General features: G+C 46.1%; 1 protein-coding gene across 1 annotated transcript; it reads right to left on the bottom strand.

The window, feature by feature from the left end:
• LOC104619462 (voltage-dependent T-type calcium channel subunit alpha-1H-like) lies at positions 1–25,931 on the bottom strand (the record flags this gene model as incomplete). Its single annotated transcript, XM_010285348.1, has 6 exons — positions 1–787; positions 2,736–2,828; positions 15,600–15,733; positions 15,765–15,904; positions 25,216–25,410; positions 25,796–25,931. Coding segments are annotated over 6 exons (1,485 nt in total), but the record flags the coding sequence as incomplete, so codon positions are not given.
• Positions 25,932–26,467: the final 536 nt, after the last annotated feature.

The following is a 26,467-nucleotide window of genomic DNA, read 5'->3' as shown; positions in this document are numbered from 1 at the left end:
CATGCTCTCCTACCAGTTGCAGCTTCCCATAAGAATCCGTGCCCAAATTTACAGGGCTATTAACCACGGCCACGGGTGAATTGCCATTCTTCTTTCCTTTGGGAACCGGAACAGAACTGGCTTTGCTAGTTGGAGAAGGCAGGATGGTAGGATAGTTCATGTTGCCATGGTTGGAGAGTCCAGCAGTCAGTTTAATGCTTGCAGGGGCATTGGAAGACTTACAGTTCACTTGTGGTCCTTCGACATGACAGTCTGCATGGTAAATGCTGTGCACGGACTCTGAATCTGGAGGAGGAGCAGGGCTCTGCAGGTTGGGTGATGGAGAGGGAAGCATCAATTGGCCTCCAGGTTTCATGACCTTAAGTTCCAGGTCACAGATCTCAGGGTTGGAGCGTGGCCCCCGAGGGCTCCCATTGCTGATGTGATAGTGGTGGTGGTGGTGGTGATGGTGATGGTGGATGAGGTGGTGTATGGAGGTGATGTGCTTTTTGCCTCGGTGGCTTTGCCCATTTGTCATGCTGTTTGGGTTAACTTTTTTCCGGCGCTTACTCTGCCAGTTATTGTACAGGCGTATTGTCCGTCGTTTCACCTTCCTGAAGATGTGGCAGATGTACTTGAGCAGCTCCTCGTAGCAGCTACCTGGCTCCGAGAAGCTGGCAATTGTGCTGTCGTTGGAGAGATAACGGGCCCGCTGCTCCTGCATCAGCTGGTTCTCCCGCTGCTTTGTTTCAGAAAACTGTGTTGCTATCACAACCAGGCACAAGTTAATCATGAAGAAGGAACCAACCTGGAGAAAACACAGGGAAAGGAATCAGCAGGGACTTTACAAAGCAAGACACACTCTTCCCTACCACATGCTGTCTGGACTTGAAGTGTGGTTCTTAGAAATCCCGAGATTTCCAAACATGCCAAATCTCAGGGTCTGTTCACCAAATGTTATGTCAACATGTGCCTGAGCTGCTAAATTTGCTCCTAAGCCATGTTAAATTATTTTGGCAATGGCAAAGCAAGCTGTTAACAATAGCCTCAATAGCCTTCACCACTTTCCTCCTCTCAACAGTGATGACATTTGCTACTAACCCAGGGTGTATGAAACACAACGCAACCAGTTACCACCACAGATCACTAGGGAACACCTGGCCAGACTGCCAGGAAAGATGGTCTGAAGACCAGTTTGTGCTGTACTGAAGCTGCCTCTTCCTCTAACACTTCACACCACGGCATAGTGCACTCTCATTTTGAGGAGGACAGTCAGAGTCTATGCATCTGTGAGATACTCTTGTCTCTCTCTGACACAGAAATACATCTCCAGGAGATTCAGTGCTCCTAGAAAGGCCTGATTTATTGTCTGATTGAGTTGATGTGTTCTTGGGTGATACCAGGTTTTCAGAATGAAGTCCCAAGGACAAGAAAGTGAAGTCACCTCAGGCTACATCCTTCCCTCAGCTGTTGAGTCCACAAACTGGTTTTTCACCACTTGGGTTCATAAATCAGCCAAAGGAAAATGTCAAATATTCCCATCAGAGAATCAATGCCCTTAGGCGTGAAAGGGACTGACGTCAAGAAAGTGCCACTGTCTACATGGCCAAACCTCTGTGCTGTGCTCAGTAGGAAACGTATGGATTTAATCTGGACCATTGTCTGGTGAATCCTCAGGGGAAGCCGTTGGGAGATGGTTTACAGTGCTATTCTCCAGTCTGTAATATCAGCCTGGATACTGTTTGAGAAGCAGCAAGGGTGCCATTTCCAGCTCCAAGTGACTTGGAGATTAGTCACCTTCTGGCTTTTCTGCAAGGATCCATATGTAGAGAAGGGCTCAAAAGAGTGGAGCGTAAATCTCTACTACGCAAGGCCCATTGCTAAAGGCTCAAAAATCACTCCTTCAGGATGCTATCCATTACTGGGAAACTCTCACACTGCTCCGATCCATGCTTTTCCCACTAGTGGTGGGAGCTGTGATAGTTTGACTTCCCAAGGCCTTCAAAACCACATTGACGAGGATGGGGTTATATATAAAGAATATCCAGTCACAAAAGCACTTCGAAGTGCCTACATCCAATGTCCTGCCTGACATCTACATGGTACTTTTCCCTCTGCTCTCCCCAAACTTAAATGCTTAACGTTTCCACAGATGTAGGCTCCTGGAGAAGGTTGTGCCCATTGTAAAAAAAGAATCTTGCTAACATGGAATGGCAACTTCTGAAGGAAATCTCCAGCACCTCCAGTGAGTAATACTTTGTTTTTAGGAACGACAGCACCGTGAGCCCTCAGAAAAGTGCACTGCTTTTATTACTGTTATTTAAAGGGCTCAGGTGTGTTCAATAGTTTGAACTCTTTGAACCCTTAATTGAAATGAAGTGTCCTCTGGCATGCTGAAGAGGCTAAAGGAGGAAAAGCTACAGCCTCTCCACTTCTGTTCTGATTAGCAGTTGCTTGGCCAAGGCACAATAGTTAGGACACATCAAGGTGACAAGACCAAGACTGTGAGAGTAAGAGGGAGGGAAGACCATATGGCTTGACAAGCTGTGACTATGCATCACATGTGACACTAAAAAGGACTGCTGCAGCCAATAATCTGTCCCTACAGCACTAATCACAATCTGCATGATTACACTTTATGGCGGGAGGAAGGTCCCCCACTCTGAATCCTAGCTGGCTCTTCTCTGTGAAAAGCCCAGGGAACAACTTTACCCCACAAGGACAAGGAATGGGAGCATCTCATGGTTCATACTTACTATTATAAGCAATATAAAATATATAAAATTGTAAAAAGAATGTGCATCCATCACATAATACATGATGTCAACCCATCCTTCCAGGGTTATAACCTACAGGAAGACAGAGAAAGAAAGAGTGAGAACAAAAGTCAAACAAAAAGTCAGTAAACAGCAATCTCCTGATAGTGCCTGGTACTCATCACTCCACAGCACGTCTCAGGATCCATCCAGACCTGCTGCGCTTCTTTTCCCAGTTGGCTTAGGACAGCAGCAATGTGTGACCAAAGACTGGCCTGAGGTTTCTACAGGAATCTGGTATGATTAAAATGATAAAAAATTACAATAAAACATCTGAAACACTGATGTGTTTCACAGCCAGTGCAAAGAAATTCCAAGGAGGGATGATAAACAAAACAAAAGCCTCTCTGTGCAGAGATCTGGGCTTTTACCGTAGGCTCCTGGTTTTGTAATGCTACCCATAAAATTCCCAAGTTTTTAAGTCAATTTTGTTTCTGTACAACCAATTTCTTTGTGATTCCTACTGGCTCATGGCTACAACTGCATCACCAATATCATAGTGGGAAAGCCTCTGAATGGCAGCAAGTTACTTTAATTAAATGTAGAATTGATTTCATACTAATTTTCTCAGTTTTCCTTCCACTAAAAAAGAAGCTGAGGATTTAATGACCACCACACAAGGCTGTGTGCAGAGAAAAGCAAATTCTGCCATGTATTTTATGCTTTTTATTTAGATAAAACATACCAAACTTCTATTGCTATTTTGCTACTAGTCCTAGAGCTGAAATTCCAGCATGATTTCCACAAAAATCAAAGCTCCTGTCTGAATTTACTTGCACTGATGTACCGTATCTGCTACGCCAAATGTGAGCCTTGGTGGTCCTAGCACAAACCCAGAATTGCTGCCTGCCTCCAATTTCAGTGGTATCATTCCTGATTTAAACTATGTTTGCAGTGAAGGAACTGTGAATTAGCTTGCTGTGAACAAGAAAAGGATCAAGCCTCATCGGTGTGGAGAACTTTCTGTATGGCATGTAAAGAAAAGCTGAACCATAAAGCACTTGCCATTGAGGCAGTGAATAAAACAATGTTCTTGTCACGCCTGGAGCACCAGGGCAAAACACTTGCAGGGAACTCAGATATGAATCCTTGCCACTTTTCTCCTGTTTTTTTTTTTTTACTCAAGGAGCTGGAAGAAGCTTCTAGGTATGGATCTTTGGTATATGACCACATCTGCAAGGGAGAGAGCATTGCTGTCCACAAAACCATCAGTACTCACAGCTTCCCTGAGACTGCCAGAGCACCTTCCACAGCTCACGGGTGCTGGAAAAGAGACATTATCTGCTCTTGATTCCTCTCACCCTAAAGTCAAATGTGGTGGTGTCTTACCAGCAAGTTTTCAAACCCACTTCCCACGTTGAAGCGCACGTAACAACACTGACCATGCAGCTGAGTGAGAAGCCGACAGTGAATACAGCTCCACGCTAAAACAAATAAAGGTGATCTGCCAAGGAGCAGGTAAAAGTTGTCTCTGCAGCTGTTTTACCGTCAACATTGCTAGAAGGCTTTGAGCAATCAGCTCTGATGATGTGCTGGCTGCATTTACACAAACTGCACCCACCTCTCCTCTTCCTCATGACACACATTAGATATTCTTTCATCTCACATCCTTGCTGCTGGTTAGTGATGTACAGGTATCAGACAGCAATGCTACGCTTCCAGTGGCATAGGATGTTTAGGTTTAACAAAACCAAAAAGAAGGCTTTTGGTCAACACGAACCCCGGAGATGAATCTGTGGCAGAAAGTTTTCAGCAACAGACAGGTTTTTTTGTGTGGATGTAAGTGCTGTTACTCACCCTGGAGTCTGAGAATGGGTTAAGCTGCCAGGGCAGACACAGGCAGTAGTCAGTCTGTTCAGCGGTGTGGAACGGACAGGCAATCAAACTCAAGCTGCCCTTTTCTGCCTTTCCTTTAACACGGTTGAAACATTTATAGAGAGCAAAGTTCTTTTTGGCCGCATTCCTCACCTGTGTGGGCTGTGCACAGCACCCGATCATCTCTTGCACTCGGTGCCTGTGTAGGTTCATGGGGAAACTGGAGGGATCAAGTTGGGAGGTGACAGAAGGCTAAACCAAATCACTGCCAGCTACCTAAGAAATAGTCTCTTTTGTGCTGTTCAAAATCCGCTCCCTTCCTTCCCCTCTATTTGGATGGGCATTTCAGAGTCAGGCTGCCGCAGCTGGCACAGCAGGTGCTCCATCCATTCACACTTGGGGATGAAAAATGAGCCCAGGGATTCCAAACATATTGGATGCAAGTTCGGTGAAGAGGTGTATTTGGCTGGCAATCCTCAAATTGAATGTATTAAAGCGATTAAACACAGAGCCCTCTCTACAAAAGGATTTACCTGAGGGCTGCTGTTGGGCTTCTGCAGGCACTGCCAGCTCCCCACCTGGGAAACAGCTGCTGAGACAAGAGTGAGGGCCAACCAACAGTTATAGAGGTATTTTTCTTGCATGCTAGACAGCGTTTTCAGCAAGAATCAATCAACACACCACATTTCTCCTCTGGAGGGCTGAAAATGCTCATCCGGCCCTCCGAATATTTAAGGTGTAATTAGAATTTGCATTATTTACTACTCACTTGTAAACCAAAGGGATACAGGAGGGATAAACAGACTGCTGGGCTTTTGTTCTCCTGTTTGACATCTTTGTGGATTCATTCTTGGACTCATTACCCAGTATAAATGCAGCAGTACCGTAGGGGAAGGATTCCTGAGCTGCCGAGGATTACAGAGTACTAGCAATCCTGTAAAAGAGCGTGCTCACAGACATCTGTCGTCTTTTTTTTTAATCAGATAGCTCTGCAGAAATGCAGGACAACACACATGCATAGCCACCTGTCTGGCCTGAAACAGCGTCTATGATTCTTACAGCCTGATTCTTGCCATGCTGTGGACTTCTTTCATGCTGTCCTTTAAAGTGCTCTGAGTGGCTTTAATGAGTACACTTTTACTTACTCCAAGATCTCATTGCACAGCCCCAGCAAGGCCTTGGTGTAAATAGGAACCAGACTGTTTGAATTTGCCAACAGCTGGTCTGTACACCATGAACTAAACTCTTTAACTATTTTTGGAACCAAGTCAAAGGCGTCTGCACCGGTGCAAGGTTCACTGTTGCAGTGCACAGTTTGATCCTACACATTTATTCTCAGACCAGATGAACACAGAGGGAAAGCTAGCAACTCTTGCTATTCTCCCAAGAACACGGATATATTTTTTCAGCATTTCTTTGCCTGCTGTTCCTCCCTGGGGGCACCCTGAATGCAGTATCACCTACTTCGCTAAGCAGAAATGACTTCCTCCTCTCTCCAATCCAATCTGATTAATCCAGTTGACTGCACCTCCAGCATTTGGCCCTCCAAGCCCTTTATAGATATCTTCCAAGGACCTTGAGCACCTTTCTTGTGCTTTCCAATCTCAGAAATCCATTCTCAGTAATTAAATTCTGTTCAAGCCATGGTTGCTCACAGACAGACATATTAAACAGTGTCTCCAAATGTACCAGTTCAAACCTTCCAATAAATGCAACATACAATTATTTATCAACAGAGATAAGATGGCAAGAAACACATTTCCTAATTCTGCTCTGATGAAAAAGATGTGTAAGATACATGGCACACTAAAATTGGCAGCTGCAGGGAAATAGCTGAAAGATTCAATTACGATGATTGGCAAGGTCGTCCTGGAGGGTGCTGCCAACTGTAATCACATGCTGCAGACCCAGTGGGAACGGAGATGCTGCCCCTTTAGCATGGGGAAATGATTTTTGCCTTTGAGTCTGGGCAGAGAACAGAGCTGTCCTCTAACTCATGGGAGATCCTGTATGATGCTGTCTGATTCACCTTGCCTGCTCGTTCAGTCCTTTACCTCTCATGCAGCATGGGCAGGGATGGGATAAATCATTTGTCTCCCATTAGTACCTATGAGGCTGAGTACTAAAGCCCTGAGTCTTGTGTCTGATCCCTTCTCCCGTCACTACAAGGATTTAACAGAAAGCTCACTCAGGTGAACGTAAAGACAGATTTTGACTTGGCTGATCTTTGGCTTGGATACCATTGACGCAGTCCCCAGTCAGGCACTCCCTAATCACCATACTAATATGAGCAGGATGAGAACTGACAATCAGATTTTTTTTTTTTAATGTCTTCTGTCCTGTGATTCTGATCATCCTGATTTGCTCATACCACAATAATTTCATCAGTTGTAACAAAGACGCTCATCTGATTTATAGAAGCATAATTGGGGACAGAATCAGGTCTTCTAGTCAAGCTAATCAGAATCAATCTAAAAATCCAGAGTGAAAATCACAAGGGAGATGTAGATTAAAGACTCTGGCAATTAACTCAGACCTCCTCATTGTTCCCAGGGAGACAGGAGGTTTACATTGTTTTTTCTGGGGTCACTTCAAAGGTCTCTGCAGAACAATTTCTTTTATTATGTCAAGAAGTTTTCATCATAAAAATCCTTGTCTTTGAGCTCTGCCAAAATTCTTGCAAGTTCTTGGCTATAATCCACTCAAGAGCAGGTTATTTTTTGCTTTAGTGTCAGTTAAGAAAAAAAAAAATCATCCGGGGGGGGAAAAAAACCCCACCGCCCAAACTCCAACCCAATACTAAAGTCAAACACTGAATTACTTTCTGTATATTAGAAAGCACCAATGGCTAGTGCCAGATGGACTGCCGCAGATAGAAATCAACTTCGAGGTGCCACTAATCAATTGAGGAAAGTTTGGAAAATTACTGTGTGAAGTGAAGCTGAAAAGATTATATGAATTGAACGCGCAGTATACAAAACTCCAGCCTAGCCCTGAGGCCTGATCTTTCTCATGGCAAGATTTCACTTCTGTGATTACCTGAACAAACTTCATTTGTAGAGACAGCCTCCCTAAGTATGGTAACTAAAATCAGCGTCTCGCACTTTGATCAAACCCCCTAAAAAGCATAGCTCTGGCAAACAGAAATTTCCTTGGTGGTTGATTTCAGAATTGCAGGTGCTGGTTCAACTCGGTGCCTGGCTGAAGCAGGAGATGATATAGAGATATAGAGAAACCCAAGTGTTTCCAAACCATTTGAAAAGTTCGTCTTAATTGACTTCTATAATTTGTACTCAGCCTCTTTTTTTTTTGGCCTAAATTGGGTCCTTTGAGGACAAGATGGGAATTAGTTGCATCGAAATCAATCATGCTGAACCAAAGAGCAATTCTGAGGACTGCCATGATTATTTGGTTTTGTTTCCTTTTTATCTTGTCATTTCCCTGGCCCTGCTGCAAGTGTTTTTTTATTGATTATTTTTATAAACCTCATCAAGACAAGATCCAATAATATCATAAATTGCAAGGGCTATTAATTGCTCTGATGGTCTCAGTACGTTTTATAAGGCCTTCAGTATTCATTTCTGAAAGCCTCTTAGCCTCGTATCCTGTCCTCTCGGGCATATTGATTTGGCTAGCAAGCACTGACCAGTGAATAACGGAGTATTCCTTTTCCATATGCAGAGTGCTTGGCAGCTAATCAAATCATTATTTTTGAAGTCAACTTCACAATTTTAATTATTTCCTCATAATACATTTTAAGTAACCTCTGTGGTCAGAAAAACAGGTTTTATCATATTCTGAGTAACATCCTTTGAACTGATGCTTTTCCTTTCACTTTGAGTGCCTGCTTACTTTCCAAAGCGACTTCAGCCATTTCTTTATAAATTGAGAGTCTTGCAAAGCATGCATCTGCTCTGAAAAGTGGCCCTGCAAAACAGAAAATAAAAGGAAACTGTGCAACCTTGCAGTTGGTTTTGATTTGTGACCTCTCAAATTTGTTCCACGTAAAAGTAATCTCTAGTCAGCATTACCAGTTCACAGTGGATCTTGAAAAGCAGAGTGCAGCCAGTGTGAAGGAAAGCTGGACACATCATTGACGTTGTTATTGGTGGCCCAGGAACTCATGAAAGTTAATCTACAAGCTTAAAAATGGCATAAAAACTTAACTTTTGCTACAAAAGGAAGATTAGTTGCTGTCTCTCCATTTCACACTAAATAATGCAAGATCCTCATCCGATTGCAAACACATCACTGATTTCAGATGACTGCTGCTTTAACAAATCACATCTCAGTCCATATTCATGAGGTTTGATTTACTGTGACAATTATCCTGTCTTCATTGTTTGTGTAAAGTATCTTATGCACAGGGAATGTATTTAACTGTTTAGCTTCAGCAATAATGAGTCCATTATCATAGGGCGTGCCATAAATCAGAGTTTCATAGCAGAGCAAAGCTGAAAGATGAAGAGTCTGCAATGAGAAGGCAACCAAAGTCAGACTGAGTTCCTTGCTTACAGATGAGCGTACCATACAGCAATTACATGAATGACAGTGCTTCTCCAGACACCACTGTCTGGAACATAGCAGCAATTTGGGGTACTGGCCCAAATGCAAAAAGCAAGGATTTTTTTTTTATTCGTATTGTTACACCTTGTTTCAAACTGTATTAGAGACTGTTAAGGACAAAGGGTGCACAGCTTCAAGCGCAACTAGCCCTCTGTGCAGGACTATGACACAAAACACATTTCAGGTGTCCAAGTGTTCAAGCTTTACCCATCCACTCTAATCAGAGTCAGGGGGCTGTCTTGTTCTCCTGGATGGATCTGCCAACTCAACACAGTCTGCAGACAGTTGTGTGGGGATGTCGGGGTAAGGGAACCGAACCTCTGGCTTAGCATACAAGTCTCCCTTAGGCTATGTACAACTCATACTGCAAGGTGCAATAGCAGCAATTGGTCATGGAGCAGGTTTGGGGCAATCAAACCAAATTAAGATTTCCCCGTGAGAACTGTTGATGTATCTCAAGACCAGTAGCTTTTTCATCACCTAACTGGACTCCAGATTAGGCCATGGCTTGCTGCAGGCACTCCTCTTTCTATGATTGATGTAGGATGAAACCCTTCCAAAACTACAGAGTTTGCAGTAGGTTTCTATGCCATGCTGGGTCCCTTCAATACCTCCCATAGATTAGTGGGCCCAGACCTGGAATCAGGGTGGCCTCTCTGACTTGCACTACATGGGACAATTCTTTCTAGCTTTCGCAATGAAGGAGTTTTTTCAAAAAGCAACTAATCCTGTTGGAAGCAGGTGCTTTAAAGGGGCTGGATATTTTTAGATTGGGTATTCAGCACGGAAGCTCTTCAAATGCAGAAAACAACGTTTAGTTGGCTGACCAAATTAAAAAAAGCAGCACCAACAAAACTCGAATCCCATCATTTAGAGTGAAATATTTTTGGTGATCCAAAACAAATTCAGGTCTAGTGACAAAGCATCATCTTGAAGCAGTGGAAATGAAAAGCTTTGAACTCTTTTCCCTTTTTTCTCCCCAGCCAAAACTTGTTGCCAAGTTCAGCACAGATAAGCTCTGTTGACACATATCTTCAGTTTAAAGAATGAAACGTTTGACAAAAAAGTCCTTTTGGCCAAAAAATTCTCTACTCAATGAACTCTGAAAGCATGAGCACCCAGTGTGGCAGCTGCTTCTGAAAAACATGGCCCACAAACTACGTGTTGCACACAAATACAATTGCAGTTGGAAGCCTCAGGATCTTTCACTTCTGCTTCAGAGTGCCTTTTGGCTGTTCCCCACAATATTTAAGACTACTGGAAGTGGAAGAACAGAGGTTGCAGCAGACAGGGAAGCAAGAGTATTAGTAGCATCTCAGGTACAATACTCTTGAGACATTAGGGTAACCATTCCCGAGCTGTCATGTCGTAAGGAACTTGGTTGAGGTACCCTGAGGTCCCAGCAACACAGCAGGAGAAACAGCCCCCCCCCAAAAGGTGCCTGTTAATATCCGAGTGACAGCCCAGCTAAGAGGAAGATGTGTGAGTAAGAACCAAGAGGAATGACCCTGCCAATTCTGTCCTACCGGTAGGTTCCAGAGTGGAGGTTTGTGCTTACTCTAAGGGAAATCAATGTTAGAGCTTCAGGTCTTGTCTCCTTGAACGAGATCTTTTCTTGACTGAGTGATAGTATAGAAAAGGAGGGACTTCAAGCTCATTCGTGTGTTTGGCCATAGCAGAAGTGCAGGTCATTTTTCCTTTAGTTCGAACAGAAGATATGGTTCCCATTACAGATTTAGCTGAAAAATTTCTGGCCAAGGGAGAAATCCTCAGGGAAGGATTTCAATCATGAACAGAGGCTGAAACAATGTGAAGTGGGCAATGGCTGTGGAACAGATCAGGGCACCAAACAATGGTGAAATAAGACAAATGAACCTTCCTCTTTCCAAACCTGAAATCTTTCCCCGAGGTCTGTACCTTCTCAGCTGGCCCATCTACAGGTACAGCTCGCCGGGGTGCAGATCCTGGCTGAAGCGGAGTCAGCAACACGAAGACAAAACAAGCTCCTCATCAGCACATAGCTCAGGGTCAAAATGAATAAATCCTTGATTGGATTGAGATGGCTTACACAAGCTCCCAGGGGCTTTTCTGACAGGCTAGAGCACAGAAGAGGCAAGTTCACATCCAGACAAAAGGGATATTTCAGCAGGTGGCCTGCAGCATACGGCTGTCGCTGCCAGCTGTCGGACCTGCTCGGGCAGCCTGCCGTCGCGGTAGGAGTGAAGTATCCGCAGAAGGACAAATAAAGGAAGAAGTGGGTGGCATCAATTCCCCCACTTTCCCATCCCAAACTTGTTCTCTCTCCTGAGCTGGTCACCCACACCTTCATGGCTGTAAGGTACTGCTAGCTTTGGTGAGACCAGGTGCAAAGAGAAGTTCTCCATCTAAGCACGCTATCAAGATAACACCTTGAACACTTGCTGCTGCTGACAGTTCCTTTAATACTGCTCTATTTCTAGATATCTTTCTTCAGAAGGTGATTCAGCTTTTCCTTTCTTGGGCATTCTTATCATGTTGTGTGCCTGCTGGGCTGTTTTCAGCTCTCGTGAACACAACAAGGCGCTTTTTTTTTTCCTGACAGCATCAAGGGGGCTGCTGAATGCAAAACAGTCTCCTCTGAGAATTCCCTCGCTAGGGCCTTCTGATGATGGGCCAGAGATGTGTTACTTGTATGACTTTATTAACTTGTTACCCGAGATGTCGTCTTAAGCAAAACCTCGTAGAAGCAGTATGCACTCAGAATAACATAAGCCAGAAACAGAATCATGAATCCAAGAGCTGCATCCAAGGACTAATTTCAAGGGTGTCCTTCATTAAGGAAGACCCCTAGAAAATGCAGCTACTTCTGAAATACAACATGTGACAAAGAGGCCGTAGAAAAGGTAACTCAACCAGCACCAGCAGTGTCAGAGCCCCTCTGCCAGACACATCTTTTCTCTTATATTGGATGGACATTTCCTGAAATGTCCACATAATTTTTCCCTGTACATTCGCTCCAAAGTTCAGTCCTTTCAACTACACTCTGGAAGGAAAGACAGAGGAACAGCTTGTTCCCTTGATCTCGTCTTGGTTCTGCCCAGCTGAATGTTATTGCTCCTTCAACTTTGCCTCACGAGTTTTGCCAAAAGCACTGCCTCCTGACGTAAAGTGCTATTAGACATCTTACTTTTCTGGAAGCCAGCATGAAGTCATCCAAGCAATGGTTCTGTGGTTTGCAAAGTAGCCTAAATCATCTCTTCTTCCCAAACGGTGTATCTTACCAGCCATCCAACCCCCTTTTCTTTTAATGGGGTTTCTGCAGTATTCAGACCTGGCCACACCAAGACCGACAGTTAGGAAGGTGGCAGTGTTTTGGTTGCTCCACTGAGAGTGTCAGTAATTCAAATTAAATTAGACTTTGGTTAGGTGGGTAATTCATCATTTGCAGTGTGACAACAATACCTGTAATTACTGCTCTTATTGTTGCGGCTGAAATTCATGTGCAATAAAGGGATCCTAATATCATGCCAAACCTCACAGTTAATTTAGGTTCCATCTCCTTTCATTTATTCTGTAATAAGCTAATTAGTTCACATAATTTGCCATTGAACCTGCCTTTGTAACAAATATATACATGAATTAGCCTATTACACAACAAATGAGGGGAATCAAAACATGAATCATTTGCAGGATTACATAAGGAATTATTATCCTTTCAAACACCCATGGATGCAGCCATCATCTTCATTGCATTAAGATTTTATTATTTGCACTAGGGTGGTTCTCATGTCTGATGCCTCTGACTTATTCTTATTCTTGGAAGGTCAACAACGCATTTCACTGTTTGGTACGCCCCGCTGCCACGTGCCAGGTTACTTACAAGTTCAGGATCATGAAGTTAAATGTCTTTCAGCTTGGCTTCTTAAATCCAAATTCTGGCAGCTGAAAGAGCTTGGCCATACTGCTAGCCTCCTGCCTTGGCACACCATTTGCAAGGACATTTTGGAGTACAGATCTTCAGATTTCCCTGTGAAAGTCTGCTTTTGTTCGTTCTCAGCCTGCACAGTATCAAGCTGCCCTTGGAAACTCTTGGGCATGACTTGCAGTCACTGCACTTGGAAGATTCCTTCTGAATCTCACCTGTGGGGCTCATTTCACCAACCTCCCTTCTGACAGCTCTTAAACCATGCTAGATTTCCAACTCATTTGGGATAAATCATTAGGGATGCTCTATCCAGCTGAGTCCTAAGATTGCCATTATGCAAACTGGAGGCTTGCCAGACCTTGAGGTTCAGTCCACCATTATAACTCTTCCAAAATACCATGTATTTATTTTCCCCAGGAGGGATCAGGACAATTGGGCCAGTCTCATCCAGAACACAGCAGAGTGCTTTCTGCCCAGTAATTCAATACCAATTCACAGGAAAGCTCCTGAGCTACTAAACCCATCAGTTCTACTTTCTGCACTACTTACTTTGAGGCCTCATCTAACTGCTGACCTGGTGCTACCCAGCTTCAACTACTAAATGTAATAAGCACAACTCAATAGCTTTATTTGTTAAATGTTCTCTGCTTACAGCAATTGTTTTGATTTAGCATCCAAGCTCTTGCAGTAATGATTTACTCTTCCCATAGCAAAGTTAAGCAAGCACCTTACTCCCAACAGCTGCTTTTTTACCTGGAGTTATATCGTTTTCACCTTCTAAAGGTGAATCCTTACTTCTAAAGGAATAAAGATGTAAGAAGAGTTTTTGGCCGGAAATACTCTTTAGCATTTGGATGGCCCAAGCAGCACTAAAACCAATCATAAACCTCCTGGTAGCTCCCAGAATAATCTGTGGATACAATATCCAACTTTGCCAGACACTCTGCCCAGAGGAATCAGTTGAAACCTCTGCTGTGGCTTGTGTGTTCTTCCTGGCTTAACACTGTACATTTTCAGGCTGAGGAAATGAAATACCAACATGAAATAAAAGCTTGCAGCCTGCAAAAAGGCTCACGAAGTAAAAAGGAGGCAGGATCCCTCGAGAAGCACCTGCTCATTTTCAGTGCACTAGCACAGGCACTCTGCAACACATTGCCCTCTGCCCCTTCTCTGGCGAGAAGCTGCTGCCGCATGGTGGGAGCCAGACGGGACCTCCTGGGCACATCCGTCAAGCTCTGTCAAAGAGCTATGCAAGAGCAGAAAAAGGAGAATGCAAGTGCAGCCAGAGACCCACCTACTCTTCTCCCTTTGATTTCCCTCCTTCCTTTATCCAACATGCACTACCAGTCAGGAATATTCAAAATTACTATGGCAGCTCCTCCCGACATACTAATTCCAAGAGAGAACCAAAGCATTTTTAAAAACATAGCCTAGTAGACTTGGGATCTGTCTGAACCTTCCTGGATTTGGTTTTGAGCCTCTGACACCAGCAGCAGCGTGATTCAAGGTGTGCTACTGCGACAGCATGAGAGCAAACAAGATGCTCAGAGCAAGCAATCACCCCTTCACAACTTCCAGATGAAAACTGGAAATCATTAAGTTCATATTATAATATGAAACTAGAAGGAAATTCATAAACGAAATTTAGAGCTCTGAATGAGTAATTATTCATCATTAACAGAACTGAAAGGAAAACTTTTTCTCTTTTAGGAATAGATGTCACCTACACTTCAGGAGGACTAGAAAGTGCAAATTAAAAATGGAGAACAGGACACAGATCATTTAAAATAGGCTAGCCCTAAGAGACCACAGTCTCTGGACTGTGTATATGAGTTATCCAATGTTCCAGAGCTACAAATGCTTTGAAAATGCTTCAGTTGCCGGAGTGTTTTTGTGACCTGTAAAGGCTCACCCAGTCTGAGCCAGAAGCACTTTGGTCTCCAGGGAAGAGCTGTATAGGAGTGGATCACGACAGACTCAAATTCCATGAGTAGTATCTCTTCACAGGTACTCCAGCCAGAATGGACGATTGGGATTATTTCTTCCTCCCTCCAGCATACCATGATAACCAGATAACCCTGCAATTCTAGAAACAAGCCCAAGCCATGCCATCAAGCTAATTCCTACATTTTAGAATAATATTAAGTCTTGCTTAAGGACTTGGACAACATTCTCCATTTCCTGATATTACAGCAATAAATAAAGACCTTAACTCTCAAAAATCCTTGAGATTCATCCAGGTCTGATTTGCAGTGCTAGAGCTTGCCACACTTTTGTCTGTCTCACGAAGTATTTTCCCCCTCTTCTAAAATGCACCGAAGAAAAGGCTGTTCTCTCCAAATGCTCTCTTGCAACATTTGTGCAGATTATTGTCGGATTCACTTACTCGATATGTCTTTATTTGCAGTTTCATGCAGGTGAAAGCAAATTCCTTTCTCCTCTGATGCATCTATCAAAATCTTTCCAAGCAAAAGGTGACAAAACAAAAAGAAACAGAAAAATCTTTAGGAGAATCCTACCTGAAAAATAGCTATCCAGGCATATCCAATATTATCAAAATTGATAGCTCCATTGTGTGGGTTTACGTCCCCTGCCATGCATACGTTGTAATACTGGTTCCAGTTTATGTTTGCTGAAGTCAGGGTTGTATAAACTTGGGGTGTAGGAGTCCATGCTCAAGGTGCACTCCACCTTGTACTCCTTCCTGTTTGGGATGTTGGAGCATTTCTGCATGCCGTTTTCACGATGCGATGAGCAGATGAATGGATTCTCCTCTGCTTCGTCTGTCCGGTAGTACGGATGCAGGAAGGTAAGGTTGTATGTCCTGGAGGGGGAAGAAAGAGAGGGATGAGAACAAACAATGCAGCCAGTTTTTTGTTTCAGCAGCAGTAAAAGGCGCTGGTTCCTGCCCCTGGTTTGGGTGGGTTATTTCTCCTTTGCCCCTCAGCCCCATCAGACTGGAGAAAGCAAGCCACAGCTCAGATATCAGACCCCACCTTTGCCTACAAACTTTTTGCTTACAGCATCCTGTAAAGCACCAGTGACCTTTCAGTTAAGGATCAGGGCTTTCCCAAGCAAACAGGGCAGTTGAAATGAGTGGGTATAGAGAAAGAAATCCCAGCAGGCCAGGTGCTTCCCAAAAATCTATGGAACTTTTTGTTTCCATCTAAGGATTTTAAGATAGCTCTTCTGATGCTTGCAACATGCCTCAGAAAAGCTGATGGCAAAGCAGCTTTCCAATAAATTTGCCCCTCAGCACCTCTCCAGGACGAGTGAGCTGAAGTTTAAAGAGGAGACACACAGCAACAGGCCATGTCAAATTCCTTCTGCACTTGCATAAGAAAAGGAAGAGCCCACATTAACAGGACCGTGTGCTTCCTGCATATCTGATTTAATTGGCCTGGATAAAGTTTATGGCTCCGTTACATCTACAATAAGCAAGTGCTGTAATTGCAGCATGGTAGGGATGTGCCTTTTCCCAAGCTGTGCTCTGGAGCAGATCAGCAAACAAGCAGAGCCCAGGACTTCTCATGCTGTTTGATTAGCATTTGCGAGACCCACTGGCACTCACATTGCTGAAGCACTGCTTAAAACGAGAGGTGCAAAGTCCTAGAGCCGACTTTATCTGCTGTGTTCAGAGCTGCAGGGTTCTAAGAAGCTATATAATCAGTCAGGAGATAAGGGCAAAGGCAACACACAAATCATACAACCGAGTGAGATGTGGGTAGAAGATAAGCAGGCAATTCTTCAAGACAGGACAGCTGTATTTTTATCTGTTTCTGAATGGACCTATTGAATAAATTTGGCTACGAGTGCCAAACTAGTATTACTCCACACAATTGCTTGAAATTGCTCCCCAAAACCCTTGAGTCAAAGAGTCACTCAGCAACTGCACTTTAGGGAAGTAGCAATAGCTGCAGGGCAGAGCTGAGGGGAAATTAATCCCGAACAATTCTCCTGCAGAATTTGGTTGTCCTCTGTCAATGAATTACTTGAGATGGGTGTTGAGGGTTCATCCAGGTTCAGGGATAGGCAAAAGCAGCAATGCCAGAGGAACTGGGCATTCTTCGCTCATGATTAAGCATATTCACCAATTACTCCTCTCCCATTGCACGGTGTTCCCACACCTCTAGACAAAATGAGCATCTTCCTCCTGGTTTCTATGCCTTAGATTCAAGACAAGGAGGAAATCTGAAAAATGTTTTTCCTCCAGGACTGCCTCAAAGCCTTCTCCTTCCCCTCCCACGAATTGGTTTCACTCAAAGGAAATTTCCATATAAAACAAGCTGAAGAAAAGGCTGAGTGCTACACTAGCACGGTGTTTGCTAGAACATCAGATACTACAACCAGCAGAGTTTGTCACACAGAGGGGGGTATTGCTGAGGCTTGTGAAGGATTAAAACTCACTGAGGCGCAGGGATGTGTCTGGGAGTGATACAGACTGTGGGTTGGAGACAGCTGGGAAACTTGAGAGGGGAAGAGACACCTGAGAAGTGACTTTAACTCACAGAAGTGGCAGGCAGAGCCCCAGCAGGTCTGTTTCAGCCTTAGTGGGTACACTGAGAGGGGTTCAGATGCAAAGGGCTCCTGCACCATCAAAAAAAAATGTGGTGGGGACCCCACACGCCTGGGACATCTCTGCTTACAGCCACAGTGCCTGGCTGAGCCTGCTCACCCAGGGAGGTGCAGGGAGGGCTCTGCACCTCCATGAGACATGACGCAGCCCAGGACAGAGCCATCCCAGACCCACCAGCCTCTGGAAGGACGTTTTCTTCCAAAACTTCCAGGTTTGAGAGGCCATGGGTGCATGTCTCATTCGGCTCCTCCCAAGGAACTCAAGGTGCTCAGTAGTTCTGAAATCTTTCAAATGGGACAGTGGGATCAGGGCTTTCCTCTCCCTGTGGTGGTGACAGGGGTCTAACACCCCAGAGCTCAGACCAAGGCTGGGCTGCGCTGTGCACTGCCCGACACAACAAAGCTGCACGGCCACAGGACTCTGGGGTATGACCTGCCTCCCTGGGGCTGATTTCACCACTCTTGAAACCAGGGCTCTGTGGGTTACAGGCGAAGAGCTATTCTTCAGGCCTTAAAATGATGGCAGGAGAGGTCTCATTTGGTACTTTCTCATCAAAACACCCAGACCTCCAGCTCAGGCTCAACAGATCTCTGCAGTTCTCAAATCCCTGATGTGAGAAGTCATGCAAACTCAAAACTTTGTCTCTCTGGGCAGCTCAAAGCCCAAGCCTGGTGCTCGCAGACAGCCGCAGAGGTGAGTCTCAGACAGTAACCTGCAACCCTAAAACTACAAACTGAACTCCCAGCCCTGCAACAACCCTCTGTGATTTTGGGAACATCCCTTGCTCTCATTTCCCTTCAAAAAATGCTGGTTTGATCTGGATGTGCCACTCCAGTGACATACTCTTCCAAACTACAACTGATTATCCAGGAAAACTTGCTCCAGAGCCAGGTGGAGCTGTTAAATTCAGCAAAAACTTATTTCCTTCACCACCCGGAAAGCAACACCCCATCTGACCACCAGCAGCAGGAGTTTCCTGATCATAAACACCTTTTGGCAGTGGGCAGGGTGGGAAGGCTCAGCACACTGCAGCTTGTGGGCCAGTGTAATTAGGATTCCACCCAGAACAAAGCTGGACTTGCAGAGGGAGATGGACCATCTGGAGGGATGATTGTGTAATTAGCAGCTATGGCTGCACAAGCTCCTTTCCTGGGAGCAGTTTTGTGTTTAGATGCAGACACACACATGCCTGTGCCAAGAACACTGACCATGGAAGAAGTGCTCAGACAGAAGGGATGATGCATCAGCACGATGCTTCGCTCCGATCTCACACCCAAGCTCCCCTGCAAGCTGCCTCTCCCACCACAGCACAACACAAACATTCGATACCACATGCGACTATAGCTGTCTGCCCTCCCAGCTGCAGGACTGACACACATTTATTCTCCTGGTTTAATCATTTATTTCACTCCCCAGAGCTGATCTCTGATCTCCTGATGTGCCCACCCCAGCTGGGCAGGGACACAGCTAGCCAGAGAGCAGTGTGCCAGTCAATTCTGCTGGAGCCCATGTACCCTGTTCTGTTGGAAGGAGGAGATGCAGCCAGACTGGGGACCTACAGGACCAATATCCTTCCCACATAATGCTGCTCTATTTGCTACACATTGCAACTGGAAAGGCCCTTGATGAAGCCACATGCACAGATTTCAGAGGCTGCACGTTCCTCATGAGTCACTGTTTAGGAAGCCTTGGGCTGTAGGAGGAATACAGCACCCTGGGCTGTGATCTAACAAGCTGAGTAGAAAAGATCTGGGCACAAGCCCTCTGGAGAACCAAAAGAACAACACACTTCGGTGCCTGTGGGAGGAAAATAAAACCAGGAGAACAAAGCACAGCTTGTCTGCAAAGGGTGGATGAAGCTTGATTTGGTTCTGCTACTGCCTAACTGATTTTATCCTCCCTTTTTCCCTGTCTTGCTCATTTTTGCAATTGTCCCCCAGAATAATTTACAATCTAGAAGAAAATCCTCCCTATGACAGGCTGAAATCAGTCATGTGGGGGCCAGTTTCCACCCAGCCCTTCACAAGCCCTTCCTTCTTCCCTGTTTGCCCTGGGCATAGGGACACCATGAGCATCCATCCGGCTGGGAGGGACCTGCACCTGCATGATGCTCTGCCATCACCAAGTACAGCAGGGAAGGGACACACCAACTGACAGCAAGCACTGAAAATTTAAGAACTTTTTCTAGTTCCTTTGTTGGCAAAACCAAAAAAGGGAAAGGAGGAGAGCAAGAATGAGAAACAATGGTGTTGAAGAATGAGGGAATCCCCAATATCCATAAAATAAATGAATTAGCTCTGCCAAGACCATCTACCTCCCTGTGCAGGAAAGGTCAATCTGACTTCCTTGCTACTTGCCAACAGGCATAGTCCAAATAACTTATTAATGGTAATGAATCCGCTAATCACAAGACCCTTGTGCTCTGGGGAAAAGACATGAGAAACTAAGCCCCAGAATGGATCTTGTTATCACATTAGGAAGGATTAACACCCCCTTCTCGGCCAGCTGCCCAGTGCACATCTTTCTCTGGGCTTGCAGCAGCTTTGCAATGTATTTTCCTTTCCCTGTCCCTGGGCACATTCATGTGCAGGAAGGACAACAGTGGGACAGGAAAGTCCATTCTTTCTCATGTCAAACGAGGCTAAACAATTATTCTCTGCTCCATTGTCCCCAGGCTCAGTCCTCCCAGCCCAACCATCTCATGCAGGACACCATCCACAACTGCTGGAGCACGGCATGTGCATGCTGAGCACAATCCCGCTACAACTTTCTGAGGAGCACAGGAGGAAAGGAAAAAGGTGGAGGAAACTCAGCACCAAGCAAGATCTGTTCCCTCCACAAGGAGGCTGCTCTCTGGAGGAAATCCTGCTGACAACCCAACGTTGCAGCACAGAGTGATGCCAGGAGGAGCAATTAAGCAGAACTCAGAAGGACCTTTCAGACAAACTCAGAGCTGTCTGTGCCTTCTTGCAGCTCTACAAAAGCCACGGAGCCTAACGCGGTACAATGCCAAGCAGGTACGGAGTTAATTAAGACTGAAGCGCTCACATTATAACTGTCCTGCAGCACTGGATAAGGATAAAGCACTTCACAGCTCTCCCCCCTCTCCTGCTTCTAACCCACTAAGCTCCTTGAAAGGCTCCACGAGGGGAAAACGCTCCCCTGCATAACACAACACAAGCAAGGAGCAGCCCCAGCAGTAACAACCCAGATGAGCTGGGGGTGACCCAATTCCTTTATTTACAGGGATAGCAGCTCATGATGGAAGGAGGGAGCCAGAGGGGCTTCACTGGGGGCAGACACATCCTGGAGATCTTACAGATAAACTGCTGGCTTCGCTTGCTCTTCCCATGCATACCAAGCCTTCCTCTCTCAGACCAGACCAACCAAAAAGCAAAATTCCCCCCTCCAGCTCCCACTGTCAGGAATCTCCTGCACTCGCTCACACAGCAGTGGAGACGATCCTGGCACTGCCATTCCCCACGGCTGTGCGATGCCAGGGGAAGGGCAGTCCAGCCAGCGAGCTCCCCGGGGGGGTGAGGAGGTGTCTGAGCCACCAGAGACCTCTGAAGCACCACTCTGCTCTCCAGGGCTGGCCGGGGAGTGACAGCTTCTCACATGCCCTGAACAGCGGTGACCCACTCCAGTTTATCGCTTGCCAGCTCACTACTGCAACAGCCCAGTAACTGCCTCTAATTCCTTCGAAGTCACTACTAAAAGAGTGTCCTGAATAAAATCTCCTTCCAGCATGATTATACATTGCAACAGCGCAATTTTCAAAGAGAGAGAAAGCAGGTATTTCCAGTGCACCTCAAAGAAGTCCCCAAATCTTTTGTCAGGATGTACTATATTTTAAAATAGTTTCTTTACTTGAAGCAGCCTACTTTCAAGGGGGATTTAAAAGAAAAGGTTTCCACAGGAAGAAGAATGATGGCAAAATCAAAGTCACTTCTTCCAACTGATGCCTGCTGTAAAGTTGAATGGCCCAGAAAGCTGCTGGCAGCAAGTGTGCTAAGAAGCATGTAGCAGATAAGAAACTATATTTGAAGCACCAGTCTCTAAGCTTGCTTACACTTACACTCTAGAAAACTTTTGGGGCTATGACCCTTCCTTGCCTGGCACCCTGGATTGCGTTCAGATGCTCACCCTCACTTTAAAGCGGTTCTGTTTTCACCTGGGAGGGTTTAACACCACCACCAAGGTGAGTCCTGCCAATAACTCAGGTCTTCCTTTTCATGGGGCTGTAAGGAAAATCTGAACCAGGACCATCATCTGCTCAGCCCCAACCCAGGTGCACAGCACCTCCAGCCCCTCGCAACCTGCTGAAGGGCTGGTAAACATTATTTTAGGCTGAGGACAACATTGGGATTTAGTGGGACTTGGCAGACAAAACCAAATGACCAGAATCTCATTCCCTCTTTCCTGCAGAGCTCTATTCTTTTTACTTCTACTTGATCTAGCGGAAGGCACACCTGCCCATGGCAGGGGGGATGGAGCTAGATGATCTTTAAGGTCCCTTCCAACTCAAACCATTTCATCATTCCATTATTCTACTTCTAACCAAAACCAGAGCTTAACTTTAATCCTGCATCCCCTGTGTGAAGGTTTTATTGGTGTTACTGTTCTCTCTGGCAGCTCTCTCTGGAAGGGGAAGGATGGTCAGGGCTCTCCAGCACTGATGCCAAGCACGACAGCTTGGCACAGGGATGGAGCATGCACACGGAGTGATGAACCCTCTCCACTCCAACCCAGGGCTTGACTTCGCCTGTATCTCCACACTGTCTTGCAGGCAGATGGCATCTTCCTGCTGGTCAGCAGGACCTATTGGTTTTTTAGCCCAGTGCTGTATATTTTAGCCCTTCTTTACAATAGCAGAATGATGTAACCCCAAAGTGCTTTCCCTGTTACTGCCACACCAAAGTTACTCCATGCCTTTTCCCCCTGTAGAACTTGCTGTTGGGATGTTAAAGACCACTGCAGCGGTGAACCATATCCCGATGACTAGAACTATGGATTCAGGAGAATGAATCGGGAAAAACCAAAAAGATGGGAAGAGTTTCACCTGGATTCCCCAAAACTTTCACACCAAGCTCCAATCAACCTGGGATATACAGGGACTGGTTCATTGCAGCCAGGTTTCTCAGGTCTGAAGCTAACCCAGCAAAACAGAGACCAAACCAGTAGCTTCAGTCTGGGTGCTGGTACCAGAGCAACCCACATTTGTTACACTGACACCAGCAGAGCTGCCCCATGGGCATGCCAGAAGCCTCATTTCTCCAAATTTCTCTGGAACACTATAACTTTGTTCACAGTATCCCTGAGCACAGGGCATCATGCAACAGGACTTGGGCATACGATAGCCCACAGCCACCCAAATTCACTGCTACCTGCTGCTGGGGGGGCACCAGGAACCAGTGCAGAGCTGTGGTGAAGTGGGAAGGAGAAGATCTCTCACAAACCTCCTGCCTCTTCAAGCACAGGTCCCGAGGCTTAGCACAGGGAGCCTGATTTTGCCTTCAGTGACCAGGACCAAGACCCTGATCAGAAAATCCTGTGACACCTTTGATGCTGCTAATGGCCATTACATAACAGCCTGCTTTCCTTGGGACTGCTTAATATCTCTACTTAGCAAACGTTTCCCTTGTGGTTAATTTTAAAAGCTTCGCTTTGCAGGAAATCACGCAGGATTTTAGAAACCTGTCCAAAGAGATGAGAGGGACTCGCGAAGCTAATTACAGCTCCGTGCTCCTTGTGCTCAAAGCACTGCCTGCGCACGGCGCCTGCCCCGTGCAATGGGGCCACGCGAGCACAACTTTTAACACAGCCTTGGGCTTTGAAATGACAGCTCAGGGATCGCTCTGAGTGACGGAGGGTCTTGACGACCATCAAATACCTGCCGTGGGTGCAGGAGAGCAATGAGGTTGGAGCATCAAGATGCAGGAGCAGACACATACACACATGGCAGACTCATTGATTTTCTGCCTTTCAGCGTCTCTGACGGGATTAGTAAGCGCCGCCAGAGATGGTCTGCGGCACAGAGGAAGGATCAGAGAGCTGAAAGCCACAGGACTAACCAGTGAGAGGCAGGAACAGGACCTGGGGTAGAGTTAAGGGATAATCTCCGCTTGTCTTCCAGACACAATACGAGTTACAGACAGCAGATGATTACAAACAGATAAAATTACAGGTGCTATCTTGTCTTACAGAGCTAGAGTTGCCCTGATTAGCTGGCCTCAGGCATTTCCTCACCTCTGAGCCACTGACATCTCCTGCAGGCTCTGACAGGAGCCCTTCAGAAGGATTTTCCCAGGCAGACCTCCATTTTCCACAGAAGCTTGCAGGCTGCACTTCATTTTGATATGCTGGCGGGTTTTAAGGTGTATCCTTACATTGCACCTCTGAACAGGCAAGTGTAGAACAGCCCAAACGCAGTGTCATGCTGGGGAGCAGCAAGAGCAGGACTGTCCCATGCCAGAGGATAAGCCAACAGCCAAGGGTCATCCCAGTGCCAGCAGCACCTGCAGAGTCTGAACACAGCAGGCAGAGCCCAGGGCTGGCAGCAGAGTCCCTTCAAAGCCCCAGACATGGCAAGTGATGAACCAGATCCAGGACCCAGCCAGGGAACTCAGGAGCCAAAGAAACCAGCAACAAAGAGCTGGAGACAGGCACACCAACAGCACAGCTCAAACCAGGATTGAGAGAGCACAGGCTGAGCTTAAATAGAGCTCCTGGGCCATGGGCAGGGTGTGGGTGTGGGTCCTAGGTGAGGCTCATCAGGGGAATTAAGGCCTATTAGCACCCTCCGCACCTGGCAGGGATGCTGGTCCATGCAAGTGCCTAGCTTGGAAGGACCAAAACTAAAGTTTGCATCCAAAAGAGCTGATGATCAAATGTCCTGCCCATCCCTGATGCCTGTGACAGGATGAGAGTCACGTACAAATGTCTTTAATGCCTTTCACATCAAGCTTCTTATCTTAATACCCCTACAAAGAGTTATTTGTGTGTTTCAGCAGCATCTCCATGGTGCTGTCTGTACCAGCATGCAGATCGTCTCATCAACCCACTGCCAGGTGGTGTGGTGTGCTAGGTGACCTCCCAGACATGGATAGTTTTTGGGAACTGGCAATTTTAGGAGAGGTCTAATGCTTTTCCTTGTTCTAAATTTTCCAATTCCCAGAGTCAGGGATCTCAGCTTCCTTGGTCAGAGATAATCCAAACCACTAACATCCTTGTCTTTCGGGTGCAGAGTGAAAACATGAGGGAGCCACTCCAAACCCTCAGTAGCTTGCTGACAAGTGGGGGTTTTTCGTAAAAAAAGTACCTAGCCAGACTCGGAGTCCTGAAGCCAACAACCTTGCGAGTCAAGACGACAGCCCTGTTAAGAGCTGCCATTGCAGCTGGGCGGCACGGTCATGTCACGCTCTCACCCCCGTGCTGCCGGATCCGGCCCTGGCTGCATCCCGGCTGGACGCTAACCCTGCTGACCGCCGGGGATTCCTTCTCCGGTAAGGGAGAGGGAGAAAGGAAGAAAAGATTGAGATTTTTTTTGCTGTACTTACATTGCAAAATTCCTGTCTAGGAAACACCTGTTTCTCAGCAGCCCTGCCCAGAGCTGCACACCGACAATCCCAAAGATGAAGAAGACAAAGAAGCACAAGAGGAGGACGTTGCCTAACATAGGCAGAGTATCTAACAGCAGGGTGACGAGTATTCGCATACCTGTGGGGAGAAGGAGAAAACAGGTTAGAGGAGCCCTTTGACAGGGAGAGCACAAATGCCACACCGATCCCAGCTGCTCTCGGCTTGGTCATGCAGCCAGCGCATCCTGGGCGAAGAACTGGGATGCTGATGTTTTCCCCTAAACCTCAAGGCTGAAAAGGAAGGTAAAGAGTGCAAAAAGTTTAGCAGCAACATGGGAACAAACAGCGAATCTCCAAAGGGTGGACTTAAGAGTGGGATTTTCAGATGTTTTCGGTAACACAGCACTCGACACACAAACATGGGCAAAGCTGCAAGACAGTCTTTCCTGGAGAAACGCCCCCGCAAACCATCAGCCTCCAGAGAAACTGTCAAAATATATATTTATAAACATATTGAACATCTCTCATGAATCACACAAATTGTTTCCCTAAACAATACAGAGCCTTGTGTAGGATGATAGCTGTGGCTGCTCTCTGGGCCTCCTCCGTCAACAGCAACTCTTCCACGGAGGACTCCTCTTCTTGCTGGCCACTACCAGCAGCTGAGAGCCGATGACGCTCCAAAGCTTGCAGGACTGCCAAGCAGGGGAGGCAGGAGAAATTTTTACTGTTTTGAGGGGGGAAAGCAGGATGCAAATGTTTCTGCCTCTAAGCAAAGCTCTCAGCTCTGCTCCCTTCCCCTCCTCCTGCACGGGAGGCAGGGACACTAGATATTAGGAAAAATTTCTTCACCGAGAGGGTGGTCAAGCGTTGGCACAGGCTGCCCAGGGAGGCGGTGGAGTCACCAGCACTGGAAGTGTTCAAAAAACATGGCACTTTGGGACCTGGTTTAGTGGGCATGGGGGTGTTGGGTTGATGGCTGGACTTGATGGTCTTAGAGGTCTTTTCCAATCTTAGTGATTCTGTGATTCTGAGACCTTCCCGGCCAGTCCCGCACCTCTCTGCCAGGCTCCCTATGAACCTGTGTTCTGAGCAGGGGCTCTCCCCGCACCTTTGCTGCCAGGGAAATGCTGATTTCTGCACAAACTCTTCCATCCTAAATAAGATCAATGAGTCAGCCTTGCAGACCCTCAGCTAACCCTTGCATCCCCATCCAGCATGCTGCCAGTGT

This window comes from Phaethon lepturus, unplaced genomic scaffold (genome assembly GCF_000687285.1).
Source record: "Phaethon lepturus isolate BGI_N335 unplaced genomic scaffold, ASM68728v1 scaffold42660, whole genome shotgun sequence".
Classification (NCBI taxonomy): domain Eukaryota; kingdom Metazoa; phylum Chordata; class Aves; order Phaethontiformes; family Phaethontidae; genus Phaethon; species Phaethon lepturus.
Note: the sequence above shows the minus strand (reverse complement) of the source record. Positions and strands in the feature narration are given on the sequence as shown.